Below are 12,228 nucleotides of genomic sequence, written 5' to 3' on the forward strand. Positions count from 1 at the left end.
TATATTTAGAGGTTTAGTGTTCAAACTTGTTGAAACTTGGGAGACAAAATTAAATCTTCCTTAATCAAGCATGTTTGTACAGATGGTGACTTAGATCTTCCTGGGAAAGTCCTGAGCTGTAAAACCTAGTATGTGTTAATTTAGTTTCTGTGTCTCCCCTCTGTCTGTCTGAATTCACATCCTACTGTGAATATAGGATGTGGGTTTCACCCCCTCCATTCCTGTTCACACCTTTCTCTCTTCTGCTAATAAAAGAGACAAACAAACTGAAGGTTTTCAGAACGCTCTGTGAACAGCTCGGAGGAGCTGACAGAGTTTTTCTCCTTCTGCAGAAGTCGGCTAAAAACTCATATACGTTGTCTGTGGTTCTCTTTTTCCATGTAGGTTTCAGAAAATACCTATCAGCCGATAACTCAACTCATACAGCCAGAGCTCAATGAGACAAAGAAAATTAAAGCATATTGACAGGTTAGAATGGTTAAAACAATGTCAAGACCTACATCCATTTGAGAACTTGTGGGTAGCAAATTAATAAAATTGATCCAAAAGTCATCTGTCATATTAAAGCAGTTTCACAAAGAAGAGAAGGCGAACGCTTTTGTCTTTTAATGTGCAATCCTGGCAGCAACATAACAGTAAAATGACGGATTCTACAAAGTATTAGTATACAAATGTGTGCCACGTTTTACAAAAATTCAATTTGTACTAACCCCTTTAGTGATTACACTTTACGATTAAAGTATCACGCGTTAGTTTGTGACATAAAATCTCAGTAGAATACATGCCTAGGATGAAACGTAACAAATTATGGAAGGCTTCAAGGGACATAAATACTTCGACAAACTAGAAACGTACGTTAGCATTTCCTCTACGTTAATGATGCAGAAGTAAATAAAATCAAAATGCGTCATCGGATTTCCCCTGACCTCGCGCAAGGGTATAAAAGACCGACTGTAAACTCAGTCAGTAACAGATAGAGGAGAACATAAGACTGATGACTTACCTCCCATGTGATGACCAGTTCATATCTGCTTCCACCCCCTCCACCCACATCACCTGGGGCTGCATCTGGAACTGCAGAACAAAACAACTTGTCCAACTCATCTACATGTATGCAAAACAAAGTGGCGGCGCTCGGTGTTAAGTGAATTCACTGCACCTGCGTCCTCTGTTCTCGTCTTCACCGACACGGGACTGGGTTCCCCGACTCCGACGCCGTTTCTGGCCAATACCCGGAACTCGTATTCGACCCAGGCGTTCAGATCAACCACAATAGCTGTGTGGATGTTGCCATCAATTACCTCTGGAACTGGAAGAAATTAGACAGTGTGATAGAAACTGGCTGTATATTACAGATAAGGTCGCTAACGTAATACATGAATATAAAGAACCTCTTTTATAGCATTTAATAATAGAAAAAAAACCCCCAGGAATGTCAAAAGTAAGTTTAGAAAGTTACATGAGTTCACATAATATCTCACTACAGTAGAAAACTACCAATGTGTTACGGCCCTGGGCCTTGTAGACTGGGCTGCAAGTGTCTTGTCCATTTTTGTGCTCCTCCCCTTTGCAGGTGTCTCTGATCCGATGATTGGGAGCACAGAGTATTTTAACCTGGCTGTCGCTGGTCGCTTGTGGCTTGTCACCTCAGCGTCCACTCTGCCGCTGCGATGTTTGGTTGCCAGGCCCTGGCTCCCCTCCTTTTGCACTTTTGAGTTTGTCTTTGTTTTGGCACTTCAACACTCCCATATGCACTCACACAACACATCCAAGCATTTGCATTACACCACTGATACTGAGATCCACAATCCATTGTTGTTTTTGTTAATAAATACTCATTTGTTTGCACTTTAACCGCGGCATGGTCTATTGTTTTTGTTACGACCCTGAGCCAGTCGTAACAATTGCAAGAACTACACTTGAGTTTTTTGTGCTTGCTTAGATTTTCACGAGCAAAGATTTTGAAACTAAATGAACACCACAGAGATAAATACATTAATTTGAACCGACAACGAAACATTTTCATTTGAAGTCCTTCATCTAAAAATTCAAGAGAACGACAAACCAAAGCAAAATTTAAAAAAGGCTTTGCAGTTAGCACTGATGTCTGCAAAACACTTTATTGCCACTGCATTAACAATTCAGCTTGCAGCTTGTGGAGAGGATAGGGAGCATTGATTTTTAATGGTATTCAACATTTTGTAAGCTTTAAATAGGAAATTGGTCTGCAAAATGTTGTAATATTTCTAATAATATATGCATAGAGATAGAAATAAATATATTCCATCTAAAAAAATTCTAATTTAATGTGACATTTTTTCATTTTCTGTATTTACTTAAATCAATGTATTCTATTTTTATTAATTTTTTCTCACTTTTGTAATCTGTATTTATTACTTTTTTTATTGTACATTGATTTATTTACGTGGCTTAAATTACTTCCAAATTCTTTGTCAGATTGTATTTAATGTATACATCATGATGCCTTAAAGGTTAATTTAGAAGCCTTTGCAAAGAACCGTAAAGATGCTTCTTTAAGATTAAAGTCTTGTGAACTTGGCAGAAATCTGCTCTTGGTCTCCACTCTCACTAAGTGTTGGTGAAGACGCTAAAGGAGTTCGAGGACGTTGAGTGCACAAAACTTTAAACGTCCCAAATACAAAGGGCTCATTTTGTCAAGAATGCTTGTTTTTTATTGACTTCTTTTTCATCAAATTACTTGATTACATTTACTTTATTCGAGAAACAAGAAGAAAATACCAGCTAAAAATTGATGACTCAGGTGGAATGGCAATTAAGTTTAAGGTAGCCATGTGCGCATACATTAAATGTAACTTCATGTTAGAAAAGAATTTGAAACGTCATTAAAACACATCAATTAATATGCTTTAAGATGCAAATATATCTACCTGTATTGACCCGCTGCCAGCCCACAGTGAATGGAGTTTTTGTCTGGATGATGTAGCTGGTGATGGGGCTGCCGTTGTCTCTGCCGGGGCTCCACGCCAGCTGAGCCGTGCTGTCTGTCACCTCCTCCACCGTCACCGATTCCGGGGGGCTGGGAGGGCCTGGCTCAAACACAAGGAACAGACACCGTGAGGAAGTCGCACATTGCAGAAGATGCACAGACGACGGCTCTGCTGCATAAGCAGAGTGTGTTTTTCCAGATTCTGCGAAGGAAAAAAAATGAGAGCAACAGCACACAATAATCGGAAAACGCACATCCAAACCCAGACTGTAATGTTCCACGGCTCCGAAGCGACGCCCTTCACGAGGAATTAAAAGTTAATTCAGGATTTATCCTCCTCTTTTCCCTCCCAACATGTAATCCCTGCCTTTCATAGTCCTCCCGGTAATGGATCGATTGAAACAACGGAGGAGCGGGGAGTCAAATTAAAAGCTAAAAGATGAAGACGGGGCCCCTCGCAGCCCCGAGGAGCCAAAGTTTTATCATTTATTTGAATTATCCCACCAATTAAGCGGTGTGATGTTTTACTTTAGCTCCCTGTTTTATTGGATGTGTTGGCTCATCAGAAATAATGGACCACTGGAGAACAGCGCGTCAGACTGCTGAATAATAAGAATAATAAAAAAGAAAATGGTATCAACTCTGCTCAGAGAAGCAGCTTCTAATTTAAAGCTAAACAGTTTCATTATTGACCTGATTTTAATAAACAATCTGGGTAAATGAAAAAAAACAAAATAGTGATCTTCAACGAGTAACGGCTGATCTACAGCTTACAACTTTACACTACTGCCCTCAAAAATATTTAACCTAAAAGCTGTGGCTTTAGAGATATTGATCACTTTAAAACTCATTAGTGGCTCCCAATAACAAAAAATAAATAAAAAAAACTTTAATATGCTGGCCTCATTAATACATATTAATGAGCCAGACAATCAAGGATCAATTCCTTATCCTCTTAATTATATTTGGTTGGCTGAAGGCGACAGGATGCAGTGAGTCTCCCTGGAGCGTTTCAAAGATCTCTCATTAACATGGGCAGACGAGTGTCAGTCTGGGTTTTTATTTCTCACTCGGCGCAGGCAGACGGCAATATTATGCTGATTTGATTTGAATCTCACCCAACTTTGTGAAATGTACACTCTCTCTCTTGTCAGTCCTGAATATCAGAGTGGCGAAACAATGATAAATCTCAAGCAGTAAACGGAACAGAGTGACTGACGTGCCTCTTTTATTTTTTCCCAGGGCCACGATGGGGATGCAGCTGTCAAACTATAGCGAGGAGCGTCCTCCGAGCGGTTTGAATGTTATTGACCACGATGTTATCTTTACACGGCGACCTTCTCCATTGCTGTCCTCCTCATCCAGAGGAGTGTTTGTGAGGCATCATCTGAAGCATTAACTGCTGCTATTGTGGAAAACAAGCACCCGGATGATCACTCAAGAGCCTTTTGTGTCAGAAGCGATTATCATTGACCTTCAGTGCGGCGAGGGGAGGGGACCAAAAACAAGACTGAAAATCACACTCTGAAACATGACTAAAACAGAGGGTTATAAAGAAAAAAAAGTGCAAATAACACTGGTAATCGCATTTGCTGTGACTACAAAGGGCAACGTGTGTTGTTTATTTCTTTACTCGGACTGTAATAATCAAAATAGAAAATGATTACGACTGATAAACCCCATGCGTTGTTGCCACCGGGTTAATGAATGAGCTTTCATTTACTTTGGCAAGAAAGTCAATAGTTTTTGATTGCATTTAGAAAGGCTTATATGCAAGAAGAATAATTTCAATTTTTTCCCCAAAATTTAACTGCACCGCCTCGGTCCTACGACCTTTTCTTTCTTGATACACGACATTAAATCTTAACTGAGAAAGGTCAGGATTACTGAAAAATATTTCCATTCACAAGATGTCACAGAAAGTTTTTTCTACTCTCTATAAAGGTTTTAAACTTTTGATTAATTTACAGCTTATATAGAGTCGCTTAAAGGCCGGTGGACGTTTTTAAGAAAACACGTCAAATACATTTCTTTCTTCTGTAACATCAAGGGGAAATAAAAAGAAAAACACAATAAAAATTGATGTAAACTTTTGAATAGAAAGAAAGTTGTCTCTCTCATTATGTCACCATTTACCAAATAGCAATGATTTAGGAAGTACTGATTGACCTAAACCCCAAAACTTTAGTTTGATTTTAGTTTAGACAATACACAAAGTCATTTTTCACTATTTGTAGTGACAGCTCAGTCTGATTTCTTTCTGGTCCATGAATATCCACTGCTAGCGAAAGCACTAGCTGCTTTTTCGCAACTAGACATGCTAGCCTCACAAATCGTGAACAAAATGTTTGAAAGACAGGCTAAAAACGGCTGCTCTGTAATCATTTTTCAATGTTTAATTAATAGCCTAGAATGATTTCCTAGAGTAGAGCTGCATCCAGCGCAGCAACTCTTCTCCAACACCACCTCTGCTCCTAATAAGAATAATTAATGACCGTTTAAGTCAGGAAGGTTTCCTAAATTAAACTCTATAGTGACCATAAAATGAAAGGATAATTTAACAATTTAACACATCTAATTGTAAATCAGGCCGTATCTCGGACTGCCCTGCACTTTATTTTAAATTCAAAAGAACTCATGCCATATGTGTGACTTTTGTGTTCTTGTGCCTGCAAAAAAAAAGATTAAAAAGATAAAAAAGTTAAGCTGCAACATAACTTACACACAAAACCTTCTGACAGGAGCAAAGAGGATTTCTTCATTCGTAGATTTCTAATGTACCAGCAATAAGAATCTCAGTAATGTCACAGTTTTGAAAAAAAGAAAAAGCCAAAAGTTTACTTACTATAAATGTATAACTAACAGTCAAATTATTAATAATCATATTTTTAAAAATACAGACTGCTTTTATTTAAAGCTCTTTGCAAGAGATAAGATGGCTACAGCATCACACCAGCTTGAAATTAGCGTTGACAAAAGAATTGCTATTGATGCTTCGCAAATCGGTAAGTGCTGATGTAGACTGCATCTTCAGTTGCTTACAAGGCTAGACAGGTGGCATATAATTTACTTCACATTTATCGTTCACATCAAATGCTTAGCTATAATTCAACATCTACCTCCCAAATCAAGTAAGTGTTACTGCAAAGCCAATTAACATCTCTCAATCTGAAGTTCATGCATCTGTAATGTAAATGCTGCCTTAACCACAGCAGCTTGTTCTAGCTAATAAAAACTGAACAAATGTAATTGCCTTTTATTTCAATAGGAAGGAGTAGGTATAACCTCAATTAGATCTTTCTTTTCAATGATCATCAATACCATTCAGGGGGTTCTTAATGGATCTCTTTACCTAACGTGTAAACAAAAGAAGTGAAGGTCAGAGAGATGAACCTTTTTCCATTTTTTTTTGTAATTAAGTAGTCTGCCAGGTGGTTTACTGCATCAGCATATAATATAACCATACATTGATTAGCAGCCCTCAAACTGAGTCAGTTTATTCAAAAGGAGGGATGAAATAAAAAGACTAATTAGGCTTTGAAATCTCTTTGAGAGAATCCAATTTTAAGAGGGTGTAAGGAAATTATAGTTCTTTAGAGTATTCTTTGTCAAGTGCTCAAAAGCACGAGATGCACTGTGAGCTGTGAAGCAAACTATTATTTGCTCTGATTCAGTCAAGTGGAGCAAAGTAGAATGGATGACTCAACGGAGATAGAAAACAAAATGCAATCTAGGCTCTGCGGCGGTAAAAGAAGTATTAATGTTTTACGAAGACCCAAACGGGTTTACCTAAAAATTACAAAGTAAACGACAAAACCAGACAGAGCTAAAGGAATTACCCAAATAATTGATAGACAATTGAAGTCAGAACCCACTAACACCCATTTTATGGCTCACCCTCGTTGCGAAGGGTGTCGATGACTGTATTCAACTTTAGCAGTTTTCCCCATGACTGTGTGTCCTTCTGTCCCAGACAGAGACGGTTGAAAGGATCTGGAAACCTTTGCAGGTGTTTTGAGTTAATTAAGCTAATCTGTAGTCATTTTATGTTTGCGATCAATTGGAAAAACCTTCTCCTGCGACTGCTTTCTCACACACACTCACAGCAGGAAGGCTAGGAAAAAATACTTTGTTCTTCTTGCATCATCCAAGACATAGTTCTTAAAAATAAATCATAAGTAGATAAAAGTGGTATTTGTGCAAACCGGAGTGAGGAAATAGGCTAGAAAATCCTTGCATTCAGTCAAGATTACAGAATTGGTCACTGCTGTCTAAATGGTACAAAGGTGATGTTAGGATTTGTTGGTGTTTTGGGCTTCATTTATGTTTCTGATTCTTTGTTTTTAGTCAACAGGCCTAATTCTATTCAGTTCATCAACATTGATTTGAAGGCATTTCTGTATCTGTTCATTCCTTCGTATTTAGAGTATTTATTCTCACGTTCTGTTTTTTTTTGAGTTCAGATTTTTGCTGTGTTTGATTCTTTTCCCCCATTGATTTGTTGCCGCTTTGAACCCCAGTTCAGTCTGTCTGTGTTTATTATTTAACCTCTCCGCTGTCTGCCAGTTTGCTCCCATTCACAGCTGTCATCCATCTCCTGATTCCCCCTACGTCTGCACTCTCCCTGAGTTGTTTCCATTCGCCTCTGATTAGTTATTCTGGTTGCTTTGTCAGTTCCACCTCTCCCCCTCAGTATATATAATCTCATCACTTCACATTGTTCCTCACTGTTCTTCTCATTACTTTCCCAATTACTACGTCTGTCGTGATGCCTGTTGTCACTCTTCACTTCGTGCCCCGTTTTCCCCGTGATCATCTTTGGGAGTGTTGTTTTGTTTATTATTATTATTATTATTATTATTATTATTATTATTATTATTATTAAAGGCTCTGCTCTGCAGTAAGTCTCTGCACTCGGGATCCTCTACAAAAAAAAAAACTCCACCGTGACACAATCAAATCTTCAAGTGATTCATTTTCACGGAACAGCGTTCTCCAGATGCGTTTCTCTGAATCTTTCAATTGCTTTAGTGTTTGAAGATAAACTAAAGCACAACTTCGAGAAGAGTCAACATATTAAATGTGTGACTCATCTCAAACCACTCTGCCGAGTGAATTATTTCACGGCGCACATTTATTTTGACCCTCGAAGAAGTTTGTATGCATAAGCTTACAAAAGAGCTGATAAAAATATTAAAAATAGCCCATGCAGCTACGTGTAAACCTGTTAATGAATTGATGCTGTTTTTTTTCCTTTTTCTTTCTTCCGTTTTTATTCCTCTGTGGCACACAGAGGTGATGGAAGCAGGCCAACACGTGCATTCGGCACACATGCATGCAGCCTCTGCCATTTTGTTAAAGGTCTGCAGTGATCAAATAAAGACATTTTCTTCCTTCCTGTGGCTGGCTCTCTAACTCAGCTTCATGCCTTTTTTGAAGCTATTCAATCCAAAGCGTGAGACATCCGTGACAGCTGCCGTGAGCAGGAAGTGTAAATAATGCACAGTCTGAGTCACAGTCAAGTTTGTTTCCAGTCAGTTCTAGGCCAATCTATTCTCCCTGCTATGTTCCTGCTTCGACTTAAAAAGCAAGGATTTTTTTTTTTTTTTTTTTTTGCCTTACTTCTTGCCGCTCATTACGGCGATTTGCCTTAAAATATCTTTAACGTGCCAGGCTGAATAGTATGAATGGTAGGTATGCTTACAAGATAAAGTTATGGATCCAACCTTTTCAAATCCTGACACCGAGATCATCCCTCACCTCATCTGACATTTAGCACATTTGCCTTGTGTCAATTTGCAAGGCCGCTATTGATCCGAGCCGGAAACAACAATCTCTTCTCGCCTCTGCATTAAAACACGTCCCCTCCTTAAAACAGATGCTTTGCCTCCTCTTAGCAAAAGTTATTTTGTTCTGCCAAGTGTGGCTTTCCACAACTGTCTCTCTGGAGAAATGCATACTACATGAACAACAACAAGAACCTCTTCAAACACATTCTGTTGTCAGGTACATTCGCTACACGCAATATTGGATATTAGTCATTAAAATGAGGCAGAGAAACAAAGACAGTGTAAAATATTAACTGTTATTGTTCTTAAAAATTTAAACTGCTTCGCCAAAACTTCGTGAGAGAAAACCAAGTTTATATTTAATAGCAACCTGTTATTAAATATTAACAGACAAGGAAAACTATGTATTCCCGCGATTTTCAGAATAACTTTGAAGAAACATGTGCAATCACTAAACCAAAGCAAGTCAATTTAAGTTGAAAAACTCAGATGCCCTGAAAGTCTGCAGTTTGGAAAACCTCCTAAATCTTTCCATTACTTTAGAAGAGTTTCCATTATGCTATGCTGAACTTTTATCCCCCAAACTTAAGAAGTCTCAGAAGTCATAACTCAGATATGGGAATAATATTATGCTGAGTTCAAGTTGGGAAATCTGTGAAATATGCTATTTGTTGTGCTTAGTGACCAGGCTAAATAATATGAGAAACTTGAGAAACTAAAAGTCCTTTCAGGCACAATGTGCTTTAACAAGAAATAACTTATCTGAAGTGCCGCTATAAAGGGGTTTGATATAACTCTATTTATTAACCAAGTGAATCTGAACTAGAGCTTGACCACAACACCAATTTCAAAGTCAGAGTTCTAAATGCACGCAATTATTTATTTAACATCTTTATTTAACTTGGAATTCTGAAATACAAAACTCAATACACCATTGGTACTTCTGATCCTGGGTTTCTCGAACATTGAACTCTGATATTTTATATTTATATTTAAAAATGCCATTAATTACCCTTACGATTGAACTCTCAGTGTCTCCTGGGCTTTTTGCAGTCTGTTTCCACTTCTACTTTATGAACGTTATCTCGGCTGATACCGAAAGTCAATGCTCCCCACCTTAGCCGAGGAATATGTCAAATGTCCAAAGAAAAATGAAACCCTTTGCAAAGTTAATCAAAAAACAGTGTAACCCTTTAACAGTACTGAATTTAAAGGGAGCCATTGATTGGGTTTACAGCCTGATGTTGTAAAACCTACAGATTATTTTAAACAGTGGTCCCACTCTATAAAAGGACCCTAAGTTAATTTACAGATCATCCTTAACTTAAATCTGTCTCAAATATCTCAAGTAAACATTGACCTTGTGCAGCAGTGGTAAACCGTTAGTCATTTAAATGTAAAATCGGTTGCTGACACTATTTTCTGAAGGTTTGCAGTTATTTTTTTATTAGTGCATAACACATGGTGCAAAATATAAATACTTTAAATCCTTGGATATTGACCACTGAATTTACCTCCTATAACCACAGATGGCCAAAAGTAGGTACTCAACTTTAAAGGTTGCTGAAAAAAATGTTTTCCAAATTCAAATAGATTAGCATCTTCCCTTTACAAAGCTCAGAGTGACAACTAAAGCACTACAGGATCGCTGTCTGGGGTAAATTTCTGCAAGTGGATAAGAAATATCCTGGCTAGTGAAACAGGTACCTGAAAAGGAAACTCACCTTTTGGCACATGCTACAAGCTAAAGAAATAATTTCTATTTAAGTTAAATCAATCATCAACTTTGCAATAAAGACTGGAATTTATTTTTTTTTTCCTTTTTAAAAAAGAAACCAATTAAAAATCCTGGCTGCAAGCCCTGTTTTAATTAGAGAGTGCCAAGCAGAGGGAAGGTTTTCTTACCTTTTACAATCAATACAGCTACGGCTGACAGGCTCTCCACGTCTGTGTCCACAACGCAGATATATTTGCCGGCGTGGTACAGCTGAATGTTTCTGATCATCAGATCTCCGGCTGTTCTCTGCTAAGGAGGAGAGAGGGCTTTATGTAGCATGAAAGATAACAGACCCTGGGGCAGCTTATTAAAGAAAGTACTGAAGTATGTATAAGCTGCAGTAAACATAGCAGAGCCGTGAATATTTGCAGGTTTTGAGAGGGAGTGATGTTGAAGTAAAAGTGTGGTCAGAGCAGATCACAGGTAGCTGAAATAAAAAGCGAGATCAAAAATTACTCCCCAAAAAATGTTTATAAAGACTTGTGTTTCTTTTGCTGACAAGGTTGCAGCTTTTTTTTTGTATACAAGATTTCAAAAAGGTCAACATCTGCCCTTCAAAGATATGTTGCAAAAAAAATAAATAAATAAAAAAGAATTGAAAAAAAAAAAGCAGCAATTCAGGCAGTTCCTCCACACTCATAGGAAAAACAGACCGTCTACCTTTTCATCTAAGAGGGCACCCGGAAGCAGTGAACGGTAAATTAGTGGTGAAATTGTTCTACTGGCACTGGCAGCAAAACAAGAAAATATGGCAGCAGACCTGACGTGGTTTAATTATGGAAATTAAATTCCCCGAAGCAGCAAAGTTTAGTTGATAATCTCTTCGGAGTGAAGACATTCTCGTATTTCTGGGTAAGGACTCTCTATTCGGATAAGAACACTGTCAGTGAGACGCAGGCGGAAAGAATGGCTGGTCTCAAGGGTGCGGAGACGTACAGAAAATGTTTTGTCATTTGGGTGTTTGCCACGCTTTGATTCCTTCACAAGACACGTCTAATGATGTGCATCCACTTCCTGTTACGCGAGGCTGTGCAGCAGGCCATGTCAAAGCAGAATTCAAGGCGAGCCTGGGCTTATTAAAAAGCAGATGAGCTGAGCTGAGACTGAGCTGGAGTTGAAGAAGACTACTTAAAGTGATTTCCACCTGTCACAATGGCTGAACACCTGGCACATTACCTACATAATGACTTTTATATGGGAACTGCATTTCAGCGTACGGACCGACTTGTTTCCATTCACAGAAATACAATTGGAAGCACATAGGACTTCAATAATCTATTTGCACATCCTTCCGCAGATTTTCACCTAACCACGCTGGTTTTTTATGCCTCAGAGGAGACATTTAAAGTTGCAAAATGGATGACATCAAACTGGCCGCAGCTATACTGGCCGCTGTTAATACTCCCAAGAAATTCATTGTAAGCTGGTCGTTTTTTAGCTTAATGGTAGAGATGGAGTGAAAGCTGTGCCCACTTGCACGTTAAAAAAGGGAGACCCAAGAACTTTTCCAGAACTGGTTGAGTTTCACCTTGGTGTTTGAACAGGCGTTATGTGAAGTTTTAAAGAAATTACACTTTTAATTATCACAGTTATGTTAGATTTGTGTTGGTTGCCTCTTCAGTTTGACCTCATTTCATGTTTTGAAATACAAATTAATTTCTTGCTGGCCTAGAAACATATTTTTTCCAAAGCAG

The 12,228-nt window shown here is 38.3% G+C and overlaps 1 protein-coding gene and 1 long non-coding RNA gene across 3 annotated transcripts in view; one reads left to right on the top strand and one right to left on the bottom strand.

Annotated features, from left to right (window-relative positions):
- LOC108166449 (uncharacterized) overlaps positions 1 to 267 on the top strand; it is a 7,151-nt gene extending 6,884 nt beyond the window's left edge. Inside the window, exon 2 of the long non-coding RNA XR_001776805.1 lies at positions 12 to 267. This is a non-coding gene — a long non-coding RNA (uncharacterized LOC108166449). The remainder of the gene's footprint in view (positions 1 to 11) is intronic.
- cntn3a.2 (contactin 3a, tandem duplicate 2) overlaps positions 1 to 12,228 on the bottom strand; it is a 65,124-nt gene that overhangs the window by 18,642 nt on the left and 34,254 nt on the right. The window contains exons 15-18 of one of the 2 annotated variants that reach the window (XM_008413432.2): positions 10,663 to 10,780; positions 2,910 to 3,068; positions 1,160 to 1,309; positions 1,004 to 1,074 (exon numbers count right to left, since the gene is read on the bottom strand). In XM_008413432.2, coding sequence (XP_008411654.1) covers positions 1,004 to 1,074; positions 1,160 to 1,309; positions 2,910 to 3,068; positions 10,663 to 10,780 — 498 coding nt within the window. Of the gene's footprint in view, positions 1 to 1,003; positions 1,075 to 1,159; positions 1,310 to 2,909; positions 3,069 to 10,662; positions 10,784 to 12,228 lie in introns of both variants that reach the window. The other variant, XM_008413431.2, reaches the window with a different exon arrangement.

This window comes from Poecilia reticulata, linkage group LG7, assembly GCF_000633615.1.
Source record: "Poecilia reticulata strain Guanapo linkage group LG7, Guppy_female_1.0+MT, whole genome shotgun sequence".
In the NCBI taxonomy this organism is placed as follows: domain Eukaryota; kingdom Metazoa; phylum Chordata; class Actinopteri; order Cyprinodontiformes; family Poeciliidae; genus Poecilia; species Poecilia reticulata.